Source organism: Podarcis melisellensis (assembly GCF_964234715.1).
Source record: "Podarcis melisellensis genome assembly, chromosome: 14".
Lineage (NCBI taxonomy): Eukaryota > Metazoa > Chordata > Lepidosauria > Squamata > Lacertidae > Podarcis > Podarcis melisellensis.
Window position 1 is genome coordinate 23,792,262 of NC_138546.1, and position 21,438 is coordinate 23,813,699.

The 21,438-nt window shown below is 47.3% G+C and overlaps 1 protein-coding gene across 2 annotated transcripts in view; it reads left to right on the plus strand.

Moving 5' to 3' along the window:
* Positions 1–21,438, plus strand: part of PRKCB (protein kinase C beta) — a 184,681-nt gene that overhangs the window by 134,291 nt on the left and 28,952 nt on the right. For both annotated transcript variants that reach the window (XR_014163016.1, XM_081888979.1), the window contains exons 13-15: positions 4,787–4,925; positions 13,335–13,415; positions 14,185–14,292. Coding sequence is in view for 1 of the 2 variants with exons in the window: in XM_081888979.1 (XP_081745105.1) it covers positions 4,787–4,925; positions 13,335–13,415; positions 14,185–14,292 (328 nt within the window). In the remaining variant the exon portion in view is untranslated. The remainder of the gene's footprint in view (positions 1–4,786; positions 4,926–13,334; positions 13,416–14,184; positions 14,293–21,438) is intronic.

Sequence of the window (21,438 nt, forward strand, 5' to 3'; positions counted from 1 at the left end):
ATTGTTTGGTGGTGGTGGTGAGGGTGTTTCTGCCACATCAAAGGATCAAAGGACTGATCCTGAAGGAATTAATGCCTCATAAAGCAGGTGACGCCTGCATGTTAGGGGGCAAATAAGTCCCTTCTTATTCCATCCTCCTAAAAAAGAACCAAAAGAATTGCAGGAGTCATTCCAGGGGTGGTTTGGGCTGGGAAGAAGTGGGATACCCAGCCTTGTCTGCATGCCATTATTCCATGTACAAGCTAAAAATACTGGGTGCAAAATTGCAGGTTGTTGTTGTTGTTTGTTTTTTTAAAAAAATCAAGTTTCTAGTCCGTATGACTGATTGCCAATATAGGGTTTAATCTTATTTGGTGGTACATAGAAATAACTCATGCTTGTTTTCATTTATTTTCCCTGAGAAAAACAAAATTGCAGAATGCTTAAAATATGCATAGCATTTGTTTGGCTTTCATTACTGAACTGGACAATATCCTTTGGGTTTTGAAGCAATAACAGGGCAAAATAGCCAATGAATCAAGGAAATAACTGTAGACAAATTAAGTCATGTTTTAAACCCGTGGAACCGTTGTAGAAATGCCAGATAAATCTGCAGTATGCCTGCAAATTCTGCATTTTGTTTTTAGTTTCTATTATTTTTTAACTTTTCTGTGTTGCATTATGAGTGAGACCCAAAACAAGTGTTTAGATTCTAGAAACCGAACATCATAAGACATCCAAACGAAAACAGTTATAAATTGAAACTAGTGGTCTAAATCCAGCACAGATTTATGTTTAGTTGTTGCCTGACTCTGTGTTAGATTTCGGCCAGTGATGTAGCAATCAAACACACCAGCAGCGCTAAGCTATCACAATGAACTGGCCTTGCATGAGCCAGAAACCACAACTCGGGTGGCCAGATGTCCTGTTTTGCAGAAGGCTGCCTGGTCCAAGTTCAGCTCAAAGAAGGGGGAGTGGTGGGTAGTTGGAGCTGATGTTGCCCACCAACAGTTGAGGCCTGGAGAACAGTCCAAACAGGCCCCAACCTCATCTTGCTTTCTGTTGCTCCAGAGGGTAGGACCCGAATCAATGGATTCAGAAGGCAATAAAGGAGATTCTGAATAAACACCAGGAGAGTGAGAGCTGTTTAACAGTGGAGTAGAATCCCTCGGAAGGTGGTGGACCTTACTTCATTGGGGCTTTAACCAGAGGTTGAATGGCCATCTGTCAAGGATTCTTTAGCTGTGATTCCTTCATTGCAGTTTGGATTAAATGACCCTTGGGGTCCTATCCAGCTTTACAGTTCTAGGTTTCTAAGTCATGGATCTCAGTGGGTCATTCTTCTTCTTTTTATAGAATTTTATTAACACTTTTCAGAATACAATAAAAGACAAGCTAATCTACACAAAGGGATTTGGGTGGCGCTGTGGTCTAAACCACAGAGCCTAGGGCTTGCAGATCAGAAGGTCGGCGGTTCGAATCCCTGCAATGGGGTGAGCTCCCATTGCTCGGTCCCAGCTCCTGCCCACCTAGCAGTTTGAAAGCACGTCAGAGTGCAAGTAAATAAATAGGTACCACTCCAGCGGGAAGGTAAACGGCATTTCCATGCGCTGCTCTGGTCCACCAGAAGCGGCTTAGTCATGCTGGCCACATGACCCGGAAGATGTCTGCGGACAAACGCCAGCTCCCTCAGCCTATAGAGCGAGATGAGCGCCGCAACCCCAGAGTCGTCCGTGACTGGACCTAATGGTCAGGGGTACCTTTACCTTTACCTAATCTACACAAAGAATAATAAAAAGAAAGGAAAAGAGATAGACGAATACAAGATCTTCTCTCAGAAACGTATCTTAACTTTTTTTTTCCCAGATGGAAAAAGATGTGTGTCCCCAGCTCTCACCGGGGAGCATCCCTATCTTCTCCCAGCCTCTCACACTGAGAGATCTCTCCTTCCCTGTCTTTCACACAGGGTCCTTCAGACTGTTCATCAAGTGGATCTACTCAGGACACATTTAGGTGTGCCCTGTAGCTGATCATGGGTGGAAAGCAATTGTTGCTGCTTTCCTGCCAGAGCCAAGCAAGCTCACTGCCATTTTCCTTGGATGCAGAAAAGGACCGCTTCCTCCTTCCCCTAAAAAGGGCTGCCTCTGGCCATAACTGCTGCCTCGCATTTGCAGCAGCAGATGGGTGAGTGAGAGAGTGAGAGTTCTCAACAAGGAGGGAATGATCTCCCCCTTTAAACTTGCCTCCTGGCAGTTGCAGATCATTCCAAGGCTCCAGCAGTCCCCCTCCCTCTCCAAACACCTGCCTGTCTCCCCTAAGCCATCTGGGAGACCTCCTCCCTGCCCTGCGCCCAAATTTTGGGATGTAGCTTTATGGGTATGAAATCCAGCTGTCCCACAGCCCTGGATCCTCTGTGCTGCCTCCACAACCCAGCAGGGAGTTTGGAGAACTACCAATTCACTTATGCAAAGCAGACAGCCACATCAGTGAAGGAGAAAGCTGAAGGATGGGAGGGTGACAGTGTGGCCAGCCCTGAAAAAGAGGAAATGCGGAAATGCGTCACTCAAAAAAAAAACCAAGACGGGGAAAGGGCACCAATTTGCATACAATTTGCATGTGCTTGCTAATCTAAATGTGAAATGTGCTAATCTAGATGTAAATTACATTTAAACAGAAATACACTAGGGACTGCTACAGTGGGGAACAAGACCCCCTTTCCCTGCTCTCCCTGTCTAGGCTTATTTCTCCTTAAGTAGAGGACACCCTCACCTAGATGGCTTCCCTGTGAGATCCCTTCTAACAGAGGACTGGCTCTGAGCACTGCAGTCCTCTTCCCTCCTGTGATTCCTAGCACCTGATATCCAGAGGCACATAGCCGTTGTTAGGAGTGCCATATGCCCTCTTTTTCTAGAACATGTCCTCTTTTTCATGATGAGAGTCGTCTTAGAGATCAATAGTTAAAAGTAGATGTCGGCAAATGTGTCCTCCTTTTTTGCTCTTCAAAATATGGCAACCCTACCGTTGATAGCCTTCTTCATGAATGTGTCTGGTTTGGGCCAGTCACTGCGTCTTCTTGTTTTGAATTTTGGAACTTAGCTATGTGCTGCGCAAAGAAGTTCCTTCTTCTGTCTGTTCTGAGTTACCCAATACTCAATGGATGACTCCTTCATTCATTCATTGATTTCCTGCCTGTTACCATAAGGTGCCAGGGTAGATTACAGCATTGGAAGCAATTTAAAACCGCTTCCAATCCAGGTGGGTCCTAAAAACATACACCCACAGCTTCTAGTCTTTTGAGACATGGAGAAAACTTTTCTCTTTTGGGGTTTTAGCTCAACTCGTGCATAATTTTCCCCACTTCCTTCGCTTTCCTCTTAGCAATCATGAATCTAAATTAAAAGCCCTAAACACTGAAGTCTTTCCTTTCCTTTCATTCTAACCCCTTGATCATTTTAAACATGATTTTAATTTATCAAAAATGTGCTTAGATTGCTTAAAAATGTTTTCTATTGCTGTAAATATATTTTTATTTTTAATTGTTTTGTTTTATCACTTTGGGGTTTGCCTCCCCAGACTTCTTTTGGAGGAAGTGCAGAATAGAGATTTAATTGATAAAAATAATAATAATAACAGTTTCGGTTGCCTCTTTCCGAACCAGCTCTACAACATTCTTTTCGATGTGTGCAGCAGCCAGAACTGCGCACAGCATTACAAGTGCGGTTCCACCGCGGCATTATGTTTTCGGAGGTTTTATTTTTGGTGCACGCTTCTTCTTCAGAGAAGGGGTTCCTGCATTGCAGGGGGTTGAACTAAATGACTCTGGGGAGCCCCTCCTAGCTCTTTGATTCTACGTGCTTTGCAAAGTTCATAGATGTGCAGCTTTCAAAGGGTAGCTGGGTGCGTTTTGTTTGCTCAGCAAATTGCCCTTCTTGAAAAGATAGCTCCTGAACTTAAAAGTATCCAAAGGGCAGAGCTCGAATGACCATGTATAAAAAAATAAATGGCATGGTTTTATTTCTTATACAAATATTAAGGCACCTGGTCACTCAGTGCCTCCAGTATATGCAAATGTCTGGCTCATTTAAGCCTATCTAGAACCTTTATTCTCCACTCACTGTATAAATCTTTTATTCATGGGTAGGCAAACTAAGGCCTGGGGGCTGGATGTGGCCCAATCGTCTTCTAAATCCGGCCCGCGGATGGTCCTGGAATCAGCGTGTTTTTACATGAGTAGAATGTACCCTTTTATTTAAAATGCATCTTTGGGTTATTTGTGGGGCCTGCCTGGTGTTTTTACATGAATAGAATGTGTGCTTTTATTTAAAATGCATCTCTGGGTTATTTGTGGGGCATAGGAATTCATTCAATTCCCCCCCCCCAAAAAAAAAATTTAGTCTGGCCCCCCACAAGGTCTGAGGGACAGTGGACGGACCCCCTGCTGAAAAAGTTTGCTGACCCCTGATATTATTATTTGTAAAGGGAATCTTTGTATGAGTTAATACTTTATTATCCTTTTGGAACCGCGCTGTATCTTTGCACATTTCTCCTTCCAGGTTGTGGCGTTTTATGGTTTAGGTTTTGGAGTCTTCGTTTCCTTTTGCCATGCTTGCACTTTTGCTGTTGTTAGAAAATAAATAAACAACAATAATAATAAAATAAAAAGCTTGCTCAGCTCGAGGGGGTTGGTACTCTCATTGCTGGGGGTCGCCTTCTCTGCTCTGTTCCCCCCACCCCCCTTAAACTACCTGCCAGCCTTCTCTACCTTCCATTAGGCTTTCATAACCATGGTCTGTTTTCAATGCTGCAGTGACCTGAAACTTGACAACGTGATGCTGGATTCTGAGGGGCATATCAAGATTGCTGATTTTGGCATGTGCAAAGAGAATATCTGGGATGGCGTCACCACCAAGACCTTCTGTGGCACTCCAGACTACATTGCGCCTGAGGTGAGTAACAGAGAGAGAGAGAGACAGAGAAAGAGAGAGACCCAGGTCTCCTTGCTTACATCCATTGAACTTGTTTTGAATTTTAAGGGTGCACACACATAGCAGACACTCCACAGTAAGCCAATCCTCCACCTTTCAAAACTTAGGAAATATTCCGTGAGAAAAATACACCTAGTGCACAGAACAATCCCAAAAGCCATCTTGGAGAAACCTTTCCCAATACAGCGGTACCTCTGGTTACGTACTTAATTCATTCCAGAGGTCCGTTCTTAACCTGAAACTGTTCTTAACCTGAAGCACCACTTTAGCTAATGGGGCCTCCCACTGCGTCGCCAGAGCACAATTTCTGTTCTCATCCTGAAGCAAAGTTCTTAACCCAAGGTACTATTTCTGGGTTAGCGGAGTCTGTAACCTGAAGCGTATGTAACCTGAAGCGTATGTGACCCGAGGTACCACTGTAGTTCTTTTCACTTACCCTTCAAATCTGACCGAAAGAGCACATTTTGTGTATGAATAGGGGAGGTCTGTGACGATGGTTTCAGAACTTGGGGTATTTACAATTTCAAAAAGAATGATCAAGGTGGGGCCTTGGTGGGGCGATTGCATGGGCATAGCCCGGAGGGGGGGCAGGGGGCAGCTGCCCCCCACCCCAGATCAAGTAAAATAATAGAAATACTTAACTGATCAATCATGCCCCCCCCAACAAAAGTCCTGCCCCTCCCCACAAGAATCCTGGCTATGCCCATGGTATCTTGACAAACAGGAGACAGATCACACTCTCAAATTTCTGTTGTAGACTGCCTCTTTCTGTGATGTGCGTGTGATGCTTTTGGGTGGTCTTTGGCTAAGAGGTTGGGCAATTTATAAAGTCTTTAAAAGGTGCTACACACTATTTTTCGGGGTCCTCTTTGCTGAGGATACAGGGGTCTCTGTTGCAACATGAAAATAAATATCTTCCTTGCTTTCCTTCTACTGGTTCCTGCCTCCGTCCATTCTTCTCTGACCGATCATGGACTTAGGGGACTCAGAGTCCCTAGGAGAGTTGGGCTGCAGAAGCCAACCCCTAATTTTTCTACTACAATCTCAGTGGGTCTACTCTTGAGTATGACATGTGTTGGATATCACCCTTAATATTAATAATACGATTCCATAACTTTCAGTTTTTTAATATATCGTTTAGGCAAATGCTGTTTGTTTTAAAGGCTTGGGCTTGAAGAAATCTTAATCAATGCATCAGTTAAATTTCCATAAGTGCTCTGAAGGAAAGGAGCAGGCTTGCTTTATTTTTAGCACCTTAACAAGCCGTTACCAAGGGAATAAAGACAATTGATCCTCTGCAACAATTTAGTGGATGCTTAAATTGTTAGAAGTTACAGCCCATGGTCTCCTTATCAAAGCATGTGTGCTTGATGAACAACAAAGTTCATTTTTAAATGAGTTAGAAGCGCCAAGATTTTGGCTGCAGAATCACAAGTTGCTCTGTGTAACTGGGGCTGTGGCTCAGGGGCAGAGCACATGCTTTGCATGCAGAAGGTCACAGGTTCAATCCCAGGTGTCTCCAGGTAGTGCTGGGAAAAGACTCCCACCAGAAACCCTAGAGCAGGGGTCTGCAACCCGCGGCTCCGGAGCCGCATGTGGCTCTTTTACACCTTTGCCGCGGCTCCGGGGCGGATACTAGCGAGGGGAGGAGGCGCATTGTGCGCCCTGACACTCCCCACTGTGGCGGGCGCTGTACTGGCTATGACGTCGCATGGCAGCGGTGCGTGCGTTAGTCACACACCGTCCCGACATCACCTTCCTGCCCGCCCGCTACATTGCAAGGGGCATGTACGCTGGTCACTGTTTTGAAGGGGAGTGAAGAACACACACACACACACACACACAAAGGTAACTTGTTAATTTAACGTTTATTTCTATGAGGAGGAGTAATTCTGAGGGGTCAAAAAAAGAAATAATAAAAAAGTGACAAAAAAGTTATTTTTATAATGACGAGTTTTGCAGTTTTTTTTTCTTCGGAAACGGGTCCAAGTGGCTCTTTTTGTCTTAAAGGTTGCAGGCCCCTGCCCTAGAGAGCCACTGCCAGTCAGTGTAGACAGCACTGATCTGGATGGACTGTTGCCCTGGCTCTGGCCTGCAGTATATTGTCTACACGGGCTGGCAGCTCTCCAGCAATTCAGGCAGGGAATCTTTCCCAGCCCCACCTGAAGATGCTAGAGATTTGTCAAGGGGCTGACAGGACGATCAGGTCATTCACAGGTCAGAGAGGGAAATGAGAGGCTAACATGCAGTTCAGTTTCTTTATTAAGGAAAGGGGGAAAGTACAAGAAGGCTCATAAGGGTAACAACCCCCTCCATGAAGAAGTTGCTCGAATTGGTGTGCAGCCTCTCCTTCTCTCTCTATCCCTCTGAGTCAGGGCTCCTCTCTTGTAATCTTCTGCTACAGCAAACCCCAGGAGCCTCTCTCTGTGCCTGTCTGGCCCGTTGCTCAGCAACATGTAACATCCTTTGCGTTCTGGGAGTCAATGGGGCCAGAGAGCCTTCAGCTGAGAGGCTGTTCTATTGGTGCTATGGGAAAGATGCAGGGTCTAGCTCCCCTCAGCCATCTCTGTTGGAGGCTGCATCCAAACTGGAAACCTCATCATCCTGCTCTGTGTTGAGTCACCTGCCTGCTTCTTTCTCCCTGTGATCCCTCATGCTTCCTGCTTCTAGTACCTCCCAGCTTGTCCCCTCCTCTGAGGTGTGGCCACTATCCCACCACCAGGATCTGGGATCTAAGTCTTCTTCTCCTGTGACCTCTCTGGGGGGCTCTTGGCAGGCAGCTCCCAGCCCTCTTCCTCATCTAGCCAGTCCCTGGCAAGATTGAACCTGGGACCTTCTACATGCAGAGCAGGTGCCCCATCCCCTGAGCTATGGAAGATAGCTGTGATTCCTGCACTGCAGGCGTTTGGACCAGATGGCCCTTTGGGTTGCATCCAATTCTATAGTTCTGTGATGGGAAGACAAAGGAAGCTGCCTCATGCTGCTCTGTACCGGATCTCTCCTATTCATCATTGGGTCTCTGTTTTAGGAAGCTGCCTCATACCCGGTCAGACCATGAGTCCAGCTTGCTCAATATTGTCTACACGGACTGGAAGCAGCTCTTCATGGTTTCAGACCAGGGACTTTCCCTGCCATACCTGGAGGTGTTTGAACCTGGGACCTTCTACATGAGAGCCCAAAGTCCACCACTGATGAATTTATGGAACGAAAGTGGCAGGGCTCAAAAAGATTTGGGAGCCATGGCTCTAAAGATATGGAGTGCTGCGGCATGTTATATTGATATCCGTGGCTGGTAGCATATCAGGACATCGCTCCTCTCTTCCTCTCTCTGAGGAGTGCCTGTGAATGCTAAACCACTTTGTGTGTTCCTCCTTCCCAGGGAGACGTTTAATTACTAGGCTAATGTGCATTATTTTCCCCTTGTTCTGCCAAGATTAATATGGGAGCCTGGCCAGCATGTGGCTGGATCTCTGCACATGATTAATGCGCTTTCAGAGTAGAACAAACCATCATTCTCTCTCCCCCACCCTTGGTCGGCAACTGGGCATCATCTCCAAAGTGCTTGTTTTCTTGGCTTTTAATTCATTGTTTTTACTTTGGAACGAACAGAGAACAAAACCACAGACTGCAGTGTTTGTGAAAGTAGATGCGAAATTGGTATATAAGCCACCTGGAGCAATGTGCAAAAGGGACCTAGGAATATTTAAGGGAACTAACTAAATTGCAAGCTTTGGCCTAGCTTCTGGAATAATGCCATACTTACGCTCCCTCCAGTCCAGTGCTGTGAGGCTCCAGCAAAACGCCCTTGATGGGCGCGGACTCAGATCTCCCAAACCTTTGCAGACAAACATCAGGTTCAAAAGGACACTTAGTTGTGATTCCTGCCTTTCAGGGGGTTGGGCTAGAGCAGTCTTTCTCAACCTGTGGGTCCCCAGATGTTGTTGAACTCCCATCACCCCTAGCTAGCAAGGCCAGAGCTCAGGGATGATGGGAGTTGTAGTCCAACAACATCTGGGGACCCACAGGTTGAGAACCCCTGGGCTAGAGGATCCTCTTCCAACTATACAATTCTGCGACTCATTGATCTCATGTTAGTCCTATTCAGAGGAGGCCCACTGAAATCAATGCAGAGGAGTAACTTGGAGCCATCCATTTCAAGGGGTCTGCTCTTGAGGAGAACATGGTTGCTGATAACCCTGGGGATCTGAAAGGTTGTCAAATGAGGGGATCTCTGCCAACATTGGACCACACTATAAATGTGTTTGGGACGGGAGGGTTTGTGGTGGTGGGCAAGTAGGCAACTACTCCAAACCCTGCCGTAGACTGGAGGTGTGGGGACTAGAGACAGAGGCAATTATAACTCCCCATCAAAGGTTTTCAAAACTGCACGTCCTTCAGTTCTCTTCATTCATTTCAGTGGAGAATAATTGTTCTGATACACACAAAAGAGTGGCCCATTGTTCCTCCAACATCACAGATGTGCTCCCGAGATGAAGGCGGCCAGGAATAACACTTTGCAGCAAATGAACAGGTTTTGCACTTCCGAGCATGAGTGCATCTCATGCTTCCCCTTCCCTTGATCTCATTGATTCTGGGGATTTCTCCTTGGTGCCAAAATGACTATATTGAGTGCTAATGACAGCCAGGAGTGCAGCAAGCTCCATAAACTTTTATCTGGGCTGTTTGGAGGGATTAAAGCTTCACACCCCACTGGTGTACAAACAGTCCTCCATTTCCTACAAGTGCTTCTAATGCATTTTTCTCTGGGGTGGGCAGATCTGCACCTGGTTTCCCCCCCAAGGCTAGAAAAGAGGCAGGAACTCTTCCAAGCAAGGAAATGCAGAGGTGATGATGCTTCACACCTCTCCCCCTCCATCCTTGCTTGACCTCTCCATGTGGCCTGGACAATGGAGTTCCCTCAGTTCAATCTAAGCTGGGTGGATTCTATGAAGGTCCAACTTAGTACAGCTGCTTCATTAAAACAGCTGGAACAGGAGGCATGAATGTATGGGGACCACACTGCTGTTCTGCCGGTCATGGGCATAGCCCGGGGGGCGGGGGGCAACTGCCCCCCAAATCAATAAAATACATAGCAAACTGAGGTTCTGCCCCATCCTAAAAAAGGCTGCCCCTCCTAAGAAAAGGCACGCACCCCCCAACAAAAATCCTGGCTACGCCCATGCTGCTACTCCAACAGAAAAACTTCTTGGATTTGCAGCTGGCCAGTCCAGAGGTTGTATGGTGCCCTCTGAGATCAGAGTCCAATGTCAAACAGCTCTGCTGCCTTCTGAGTAGAGAAGCTGGAGAATCCCAATGGGAACAGGAGCAGAGATTGCTGATGTTCGCTTATTCATCCCATGTTCAGAACGGAAATCAATCTGGCGAATACAATCAGTATTTGCTGCTGTTGTTTACAGTCCGTGGATGACACATAATTGGTTATTCCCCAACCTATTTACATTGTGCTTCCTTTGCACTGAAATGAATGGTGTTGGGGGATGCAGTTAATTACAGAATTACGTAGAATTGCCCCATTGGTTGGTTGGCATCCGTCTGTCTTGGGAGGCAATGGAGGAGTGCACCTTTGGGGGTGAGGTCAAGCTGTAGGAAGGTTGCAGAGCCTGCTGTGGCCATAGAGACATGTGGGAGAGACATGTTTTGTTGCAGCTAGGGCAGATGAAGATGCCCAGTTTTGTGGCTGCAGATGCACCATGGCTTTCTTCTCTCTGAGCTCCTCCCAACAGCTGTTTCTCCTCTGGTCACTGCTATGGATATACAACTTGTCTCTCCAGGGACTGTGGTTGTCTGCAAGGGATCCTCACATGGCAGGGCTGATGTGGCCAGCCTTCATGTCATATTTGCAAACATCCTTGTGGTGCAGAGTTGGTCTGCCAATGGGCCTGGTGCTTGAAGCCAGTTCCCCATAATGTATATCCTTGGGGATCTTCCATTCTGTAGACATGACCAAGATGTTCCTGAGACAGGAGTGTGAACATGCTGGTAATGTGGGCTTGGAAGAGCACATCTTTGTTTGGACTTCTGTGCTGCTCTGTGTTACCCAAAATCCTCCTGATGCAGTGCATGTGGAAGGCATTGGGGTGTCCCTCCTGACAGTTGTAAGCTGCCCACGACTCATTTCCATAAAGCAGTGTGCTCAGCACACAGGCCTGGTGAGCCATTGCCATAGTTGCCTTGCCAATACACCTGTCCAGCTCAGCATTGATGGAGGGAATGCTGAAGGGAGATGAATAAGGTTGTTTTTATCAGAAGCTGGACTGCAGCAGAACAGAAACAAAGCCGCATGCAACAAACAGAGGATGGAATGGAAACCATTGCCTTCTCCCAGCCCTGCTCCTGAGCTTCATTGAGGCCTCCCCCTGCCAACACCTGCAGGGTTCAACTCCCCACTCAGCCGTTACCTTGGGACAGCCAGTATCTCTCAGCCTGCCCTACCTCGCTGGGTTGTTGTGAGGGGAGGCAGAGGACCACGTACACCACCTTGAGCTCCTTGAAGGAGATGGGAGGTAAATGTGATGAATAAATAATGGAAAATAAAGGTTTGAGATGTCCAAAGCAGTTGACCCGAGTCTCTGCTACAAATCGCCCAAGGAACTGCAGGGCAGAAAAAGAGAGTTATGTAAGTGGAGAAGAAATCGCAAATAAGCAGCAAGAAATCAGACAAAGTTTTGCCAGGAAAACCTATTAAGGGCCAACACAGAATGCCCCAAAGCACGCAAAAGGAGGAGGAAGAGCCTGCATTTTGAAGGACTCTGCCTCCCCCCCATTTGTTTGCCTCGTTTAAGCGTATGGGGTTTGACAAGCCTGAGGCACTGCCATCTGTTACTTAATGCAAAACCGTTTCGTCATTTATTCATCCTAATTACAGATTTCTATTCCGAAAAGATTCATATATTCAAACATAAATGCAAATCGCACGGTAATTGCTGAAAAATATACACAGCCTCAATCGTCTTCATCACCAAGAGAAGCTTCTCCCAGACCATTCATCGCGGCCCAAAAGCTCTGATCTGGGCACAAGAGTTTGACAGCTGCATGGAGTACTCTAGTTCTCTCTCGAAAAGAGGCAATATTTCTCCCAATGGGAACTTCCTTGCACAATGGCAAGGAAATGGGGATCCTCTGTGGGCACTTGAAGCAACCTCCCCAAACTCAACCATTTGTCCACAGTGGATTTTCACATTCGCCCACCTCCAGCTCCTACCTTCACCCTTTCAAAATCATATTGTGATGCATTAACATTTCCTACATGAACACCCATATTGCAATTTATGTGACAGGCAGCACCATGCCACAGATACATTGCAACAGAAAAGAGAGAGATGAAATTAAACAGAAAATAGAAACGCCTGCCATATTGCATGATCCAAGATGACCTGCTTATTGGGCATTTGTTCTGATTTGCTTGCAGGGAGGTTAGACGATTTTGCATCAAAGCCAGTGTACTCATACCACACTTTCCAATGCATTTCACTGTCACTTTTCTCATTGGAAAAAGTCCACTCTTTGGGGAAAGTGGGGGTTTTGCACAAGACCTCCCAATCACCAATACTTGTAAAACCTGGAGTTGCTAGTATGTGGTTGAATCACACCAAGAAGCAGCAGCAGTCTGGAAGCACGCAGTTTTGTGGGCAGGTGGGCAAATGACAGGGCTGGCCATGAAGCTGGCTGAAGCAGTGGCTTCAGGCAGTGGAAGTCCCCAAGGTGGTGCCCCCATGGGTGACGCACCCAGTGGCGTAGCATGGGTTGTCAGCACCCGGGGCAAGGCAAGTAATTTGTGCCCCCTAACCCATAGATTTGCGCCCCCTAACCCGTGGATTTGTGCCCCCTAACCCCCAGATGTTGCACCCGGTGCAGGCGGCCCCCCTGCACCCCCCACGCTACGCCACTGGACGCACCCATTCCAGCTCCACCACCGGCAAAGAAGCAGCACCAGAATCAGCACCGATTTCTAGCGAGAGCTCGCCGAAATCTCACAAGATCTTATGGAGCGTGATGGATCTCGTGAGATTTCATGGGATGTTGCCGGAAATCGGCACTGATGCTGATGGCAGAGGCAGCATGGTGGACTGTGTGGCTGCAGTGGCGGTGGATGTGAATTGCCCATTGGTCTTTCACAAGAAAGGAGGCTGGAGGTTCAGGAATGGCTCAGGTCTTTCTTGATAAGTGTCTAATCCTAGTGTTTGTTTGCAATCCCTGGGAAGTCAGCAGGAAATCTGCTTGTCGCTGCAACAGTTAGAATAATTTTTGCCTTGTGACAGACAGTGGGCCAAAATCCGTGTGTGTGTGTGTGTGTGTGTGTGTGTGTGTGTGTAATCCTGTAGCTCTGATGTTGTTATCAATGTCTTGCAGATAATCGCTTACCAGCCCTATGGGAAATCAGTGGACTGGTGGGCTTTTGGTGTCCTTCTCTATGAAATGCTGGCTGGGCAGGTAAGGAAATCGGACTAGGGGTTTTGGGGGGGGCAGAGGTTGTGGGGTTTTCAGTGAGGTCCAAGGGATTGAGCACAACCCAGATTCTGGAATGGCCTGTTTGGTTGAGCTTGTGGAAGGGGGAGTGTGTGAAGCAAAGACTAACAGCCTTTCAAGCTGGGGATTGAGGGCTGGTGATCAGTGTCTTGCCCCAGCCAAACCCCCAGCCTGTCTCCAAGTCTGGATGGGATCGAAGCCGTACACAGCATCACAATAAATGGGAGTTGTGTGCTGGTTGCCTGGCTTCTGGGTAGAATCCCAGCAGCATCGTTGGGTAAGCACTTAGGACTGTCATTAGGAGCTTTGCAAACTATGCAGCCATCTGTAGACTTGAATTCTGAAAGGGAAAAGGGGGAAAGAGATGAAGGAGAAATGAAAAGGAAAGGTTAAGGAGGATCAGGGTGCATCAGTTGGAGAAAGTCTGGGCAAAAAAGAAGGGGGAAGCATGTACATGCCACCTGGTCTGCTTACTACATTTTACTTTGCCCGTTCTATTACCTGCCCTTCTTTCACCAATTTGGTGAGCTCCAGATGTTTTGAACTACAACTCCCATCACTGGCTGGGGCTGATGGGAGCTGCCATCCAAAACATTTGGAAGGCATCAGGTTGGCAAAGTCAGTTCTATGGCCTGCAGACAGCTGCCTATCTCTGTGATACAGAAATGGATTGCAGCGCACCAGAACTGAGTAGCCCTAAAACTTTTCCTCCTTCTGTTCCCCAATGCTGTAGGCACCATTTGAAGGTGAAGATGAAGACGAACTCTTCCAGTCCATCATGGAGCACAATGTAGCCTATCCAAAATCTATGTCCAAGGAAGCAGTGGCCATCTGCAAAGGGGTAAGAGCTGCTCTGGGTGTGTTGGATGCACAAAGAGGCGGTTTACCTCTGAGTAATAATACCAGTTGCTGGGAAGCACAGAAGGGGAGAGTGCTGCTGTTGCACTTAAGTCATGTTTGAGGACTTCCTACTGAAGCATCTGGTTGGTCACTGTGAGAACAGGATGCTGGACTAGATGGGCCTGATCCAGAAGGGCTTTGCTTGTGTTCTTCATACAAGGTAGCAACTTGGCTTCGGATGTCTGCCATCATCTAATTCACAGGGTCAGGAAGATTCTGGGTTGTAGAGAGGTTATCCTAATTTGCCTGCAGTTTCCTTTTCAGGCTACTGAAATTGCTGCAGTGTGCATGTTCATCTGAGGTCTGAACAGAAACCATGCAAGGGAAAGCCAGCAATATTTCCAGTATTAGCCGTGACTCCTCCATTGCAGCGGGTTGGGCTAGATGACCCTTGGGGTCCTTTTCAACTCTATAGTTCTATGATTCTATTGTTTCTGTAGTCCGCATATGTTACATAAACGATTACATTATTTTCTGCATTGTTTTCGACGTTTGCCTTCCACTGAAATGCACTGAAGCTAATACCCTAAGTAATTGCATTAGTTTCATCTGTAGTGGAGAGTGAGAGAGTTGCAATAGGTTTGATTCAAAGCTGAACTGTAGCTGAACAGAAACAGCACTGACTGCAATGAACCCAGGACAGGACAGAAATTGCTGCCTTCTCAACATCCCTAACATCCCTTTCTGATTTGAGAACCAAGTTTATTTGTGTTGAGCTGAGCCCATTGACTTAAATCAGGGCTATGGGCCTTCTGCCCAAACTTCCTCCCTGTGCAAAGAATGGCTGTAGTTCTGCAGCCCATCTAAGTCAGGCCAAATGGGGCACACATTTGGCATAATTTATTCTCCTTCTGCTAGCAATCAGAGATACAAAGGGGAACCTGACCTTGCCTTTTCACTGCCAGAAAAGTGCTGAGCTCTCCTCTGGCTTTGGAGACTTCCGCACACAGTGTAAAGGCAATTTTTGCAAGCAGAATGTGATTCTCCCTCTTGAAAAAAATTAATCTCGGGCTGCACAGGGCCCTGAATGTCAATTTAACCTCAGGATTGACCATTTGCATTGCATGCATCATCACGAAATGAATGTACCATTGGGATGTGTGGAGGAGAGGGCTCCAGGCTAACAACTGGGATTATTCTCTGGGGCCCAGGGAACATTTCTGGGGGCTGAGGCTACCTCGTCAATTTGCCGCTTTCCATCTCTGATGTCCTCTTTGCTTGCCTTGCCATTTGGCCAAAGTGCTGCGTGTTAGATTGGAGGAAAAGTTGCTCAGCTGCTCCAGGTTTAATGGGCCACGGATGGTGGGAGGGGGAGGAAGGTACTTTTCCAGGTCACCTGGGAGTTGACTTTGCTCTGAAAGTGTGTCTCCATGTTCCTGTTACTTCAGCCTCCTTCTCCACCTCTGAGGCATTAATTCCTCTAACCCTCACACTTAAACATCAGCGGTGTTCTGACTCTTGTCTGATAAGACCCTCTTTCTTAAAAGCCAAGGCAGAGAAGGTGCTGGATCTGCTCAAAATGGTCTTTAACCTCCTTCCTGTCAGCACCAGCACCAGCATATCCATAACCCAACCCATATCCATAATATCCATAACCAGCATATCCATATCCAGCATATCCATAACCCATATCCATAACCCAAGGTGGGCATAGGAGAGAGACCAAGAGGATCAAGGGTCGGGAAACCAAGCCTTTTGAGGAATGGCAGAGGGAGCCGAGACCGTTTAGCCTGGATAAGAGAAGACCCAGGTTAGAGCCCCACATTGGGCAAAAAGGCTCCTGAATAGATGACCCTCGTGGTCCCTTCCAGCTCTGATTCTAAGTCTGAGAGGGGATATGAGAGCCATCTTCAAATATCAGAAGGGCTGTCACATGGAGTGTGGAGCAAGCTGAAACAGAAACAACAACAACAATATGATACACAAGAGGAGAAGGACTGGGTGGGAAGGAGAAAATCCAACTCTAAACTCAGGCACTGATTTCTAAACAGTTGCTCCTGTCACGGCCAGCTGGGGCAAGAGTTCAGGGACAGGAGGTTCCTCATTTAGCAAAGGTGATGCAATGGGCTTTGCTCCCCATCTCTCTTGCACTGAGGCAGTCTGCCAGAATGGCTGCCCCCAAGTGACAGGTGACTTTGTATGCAGAGTAGCCAAGAAAGCCAGAGGGGGCAGCCTGAGATCATTTTGCCTGCACACCCGCTCCTCTCTTCCGGGCTATGGATCCACCTGGAGGGTGCCTTGCACAAGTCAAACCCCCCCCCCCCAAATATTGATGCCAGCATTGCTCCTGTCCATTAAAAGAGGTTAAGCTGCGATGCTTTGGTGTGGGGAGTGGGGTAGAATGACCTTTCCCCCCCTCACGGCAGCTGCTAGCGTTGAAGTCGGCTATACCCAAGAGTCATTACTTTGCCCATTGTGGCTGGGAAGAGGAGGGAGGCGGGTTTGGAGATTGACATAGCGATAAAACTTCCTGTCAGTTTTATTTCCTTTCCCATCAGTCCCGGACTGAAGGCTACCAATTGGTAAGAGACAGGACTGATTAAAACATCTGCTGGGTTTTCCCTTTCTTTCTTTCAGTAATGGCCAATTGATAAGCCAACCAAGCAATTGTCGGGTGGGGAATGCGGGGAGATGACCAAAGGCTGTCTTCCCGGAGAATCCGTTCCACTGTGGAACAGTTCTCAACCATCAGAATCCCCCCCAAAAAAATGTTTAGTCAGAATTCCCTTTCTTGTTATTTGAATCCACTGGTTTGGGTCCTTTCCCCTAGATCAGCAGAAAACAAGCTTGCTCTACCTTCCCTGTGACAGCTTTTCATATACAATGGTACCTCGGGTTAAGTACTTAATTCGTTCCGGAGGTCCGTTCTTAACCTGAAACTGTTCTTAACCTGAAGCACCACTTTAGCCAATGGGGCCTCCTGCTGCCGCCGCACCGCTACAGCACGATTTCTGTTCTCATCCTGAAGCAAAGTTCTTAACCCGAGGTAATATTTCTGGGTTAGCGGAGTCTGTAACCTGAAACATATGTAACCCAGTGGCGTAGCATGGGGGTGCAGGGGGGGCTGGCCGCACCGGGTGCAACATCTGGGGGTTAGGGTTAGGGGGCGCAAATCCACGGGTTAGGGGGTGAAAATTACTTGCCTTGCCCCGGGTGCTGACAACCCATGCTACGCCACTGATGTAACCTGAAGCGTATGTAACCTGAGGTACTACTGTACTGTATTTGAAAGTGGCTATCCTGCCACCTCTCAGTCTTCTCTTCTCCAAGTTCAACATCCCAAACAGCATCAACTGTTCCTCATCAGGCTTGGTTTTCAGACCCTTTGTCATCTTGGTCTCCCTTCTCTGCACACCTTCCAGCTTGTCAATATCCTAAAACTGCAATGCCCAGAACTGGGCACAGTCCTCTAGTGGAGTCTACCCAAGACAGACTAGAGCAGGACTATTACACCCTTTGATCTAGACAGTTGATGCAGCCTAGAGTCGCATACACAACGTACTTTAGAATCACGCAGGTAGAAATTTATATGTGCATGCACACAAACATGCAGAGATGGTGACATTTTCTTGCTCCCAAAAGCTTTTGCTGTGATGTTATGAACAGTGTCAGCCACAGTGTGTGTATCCAGGATGGGGAAAGGGCAGAGATCTTTCTGCTAATGAGCTTCTGCAATGAGCCTCATTGGCGTTTGTCAGGCTTTGAAAGGGAATTGGCCCGTGGAAAGGGAGGGGGAGATGAAAACTGCATCTTTGGACAGGGCTTTGCATATGAACACAGAACGGCCTGTTTATTCTGCAGCCCCTTGTTCCAGGAACAATTGGAGAGGGATTTGCTTCTCTCTACCCAATTTGCCTCGTGAATGCCAAAGTCAGGTGTTATTTAGGGCAGGTTTAGACAGCAAAAGACAAGCTGTCTGCGTTGGCTCTTGAGAACTGTGTTTGTCTTAAAAGGACCCAGGCAAGGAAGCTGGTGTTTGGGTTCCATAGAGAGCCATTGTGCCTGTGTGTGGTCAGGAGGGGTTTTATAGAATCACAGAGTTGTCGAGTTGGAAAGGGAACCAAAGGGTCATCTAGTCCAGCCCCCTGCAATACAGGAACTGCAGATGCCACATGAGGAAGGAGTCTCAGTCCGGTGTGTGCAGAGAGCAGTGGCACAGCCAGCCCCCAGCTTCCTGCCCTGCCAGGAATCCTAGCAGGAGATGAAAACTGTAGGCAGTTCAGGCCAAGGTGCAAAGACTTCTACCAGACTGCCACTGGCCCTGGGTTCAAGGCAGCCCTGGAGAGCAAATCTAATCCTCCTTCGTTGCTGGTTGTGCTGAGATATCAGAAACTGTGGCTGCAGGGACATAGGGAAGAAATCCTCCTGCGTTGCAAGAGGAGATGGACTGGATGGCCCTTGAGATCTCTTCCAACTCTACAATTATTATTTTTTAAAAAAAAGTTAAACTGCTCTCTCCTGTTTTTATTTATTTATTTATTTATTTATTGGTTTTTCACATATTACATTACAATACAAATGTACCAAAGCCAACACCATTTCCTCACCATCCCCCAACATTTACATTTATATTCCTCAATCCATCATATTATTCTTTTCTCCTTCCTCCCACTTCCCTCTACAATTTCCCTCTACAATTTTTTGAGTCAAAGAAAGTGGTATCAAAGGTGGTGGTGGTGCTTAGATAGATAGATAGATAGATAGATAGATAGATAGATAGATAGATGATAGATAGATAGATAGATAGATAGATAGATAGATAGATAGATAATATCTTTATTGTCATTTCCCCCTCTCGGGGACAACGAAATTACTTGGCTGCTCCATCCACCCAGGTAGGGCACTCCACACAAAATCAAAACAACTATAAAAACACTAATTAAAACAATACAGTATAATACAGCAAGGAAGATTAGATGACTTTCAAAGTCCAGGCTTCCCATTCAGGGCCGAGATTGCTCTGGAGAAGAAGCTGTTCTTAAGACGGCTCCTTCTTGTCTTCATCGTCCTGTATCTCCGTCCCGATGGCAGGAGCTTACCTTGAAATCCCTGGATGCCTTTGCATCCTCTGTGTTAGGTGCTGCAAGGGTCTGTCTGTCTGTCTGTCTGTCTCATTTATCTCCCACCCTTTTTCTCCCAGGAGCTCAAAATGGCATGTACATGGTCCCCCACTCCTCATTTAATCCCTGTGAGGTTGGAGAGGCTGATGAGGCTGAGAGGCAGCTACTGGCCCAAGGTCACCCATTCAGCTTCATGGCCAAGTTGGGGAATTTGAACCCTGGTCTCCCCCAGGTCCTTGTCCAACACTCTAACCACTACACCACACTGGCTCTGGAAGCCCAGCAAGTCTTGTATCATGATCTGCATTTGACAGTCCCTTTTTTAAAAAATAAATTGTGACCCAAAGCAATATACAAAAACATACAAACATGAAAACCAAGCAATGAAAAACCCAAAGAAAATGAAAAACCTACAAACACATGTGTTGTGTGTGTTGTGTGTGTGCATGTAAGTGCATGAGTGTAGTCCAACTCTTTGCAATGCAGGAATCACAAGTAAAATTTACCCAAAATCAGAAATGATGGGTGTGGCTGCTGGGGTGCTCCAAGGCAAGATATCCAGCTCCATGGAAGGCTATTGAATGCCAGCAGCATTGGGAAGCATCTGAACTGGGTCCTCCATAACTCCTCCCTCCAGGCATTACCTGCCTGGTGTTGGAAGCCATGTGGAAGGAGCTCCCACGTCCTTTCAGTTATATTGGGAATGTGCCCAGAAAGGCGATCCCACATTATTTATGATCACGCGGAGGATGTTGCTTGCTGGAAGAGGCCTTTGTGAAGATCTCCAAAGCCTGCTTTCAGCAGAGCTGGTGGCGTCGCATAAATAGAAACACTTTCTTTCATCTTGATGTGAGGATTTTAGAATGAGCTTTGAACAATGTGCTGTTTCCAGGTGCACAGATTGCTGGCACATAGCATGCCCCTCTCCGCACAGGAGGCACAAAATTGCTGGCTTCCTCAATGTGTTCTGCAATATATACAATGCCCAGGAAAAGGGAATGATGTCCGGTTATCAGGCAGGCTGTGGGATGGAGATCTCAGCGGGCAAGGAGAGGCTGAAGGCTGCCTCTGACCTTTGGGTGCCACCAACCTTTGAACCAATGTGCAGCTTGCCTTTCTAGAACTACGTCAAAACTAGCTGGAAACGGCTTCCTAATTCTGGCAAGGCCACTGTGGACCATCTGCGATATTCTAAAGCTGCTGATCACAGCCCCACCCCACCATGTTTTAATTTCAGCTTCTCAGAAATGTCGGCAAATACATTTGGATGAGAACACAAACACTCTTTTCTTCATTCCCTCTTGGAGCAGCCGCGGCAAACGTGACTTTCCCCAGCTTCTTGTTTCTACTCGTCTCCTGTGATGGATTGCACAGCCCTACTTAGGTAGGGGAGACAGGAGGTGAAAAGTTCTGACCTTCCTTTGGGGCAGGAAGAGGGAAGAAGAGGAAGGGAGAGTTGCTTGCAGTGACATGTGAAAAGGATCGAGGGGTCTTAGCGGACCACAAGTATGAGTCAACAGTGTGGTGCAGCAGCGGGGGTGGGGGTGGAGTTCATACAATTCTAAAGGTAAAGGGACCCTTTATCATTAGGTCCAGTCGTGGACGACTCTGGGGTTGGAGTGCTCATCTCGCTTTATTGGCCGAGGGAGCTGGCATACAGCTTCCGGGTCATGTGACCAGCATGACTAAGCCACTTCTGGCGAACCCGAGCAGTGCACAGAAATGCCGTTTACCTTCCCACCGGAGCGGTACCTATTTATCTACCTGCATTTTGGCGTGCTTTTGAATTGCTAGGTTGGCAGGAGCAGGGACCGAGCAACGGGAGCTCACCCCGTTGCTGGGATTCAAACCACCGACCTTCTGATCAGCAAGTCCTAGGCTCTGTGGTTTAACCCACAGCCCCACCCGCATCCCTCATACAATTCTAGGTTGCATCAAAAAGAAGTCTAGTGTCTGGATCAAGAGAAGTAATAGTGTCACTCTATTCTGCCTTGGTAAGACCCCACCTGGAGGACTGTGTCCACTTC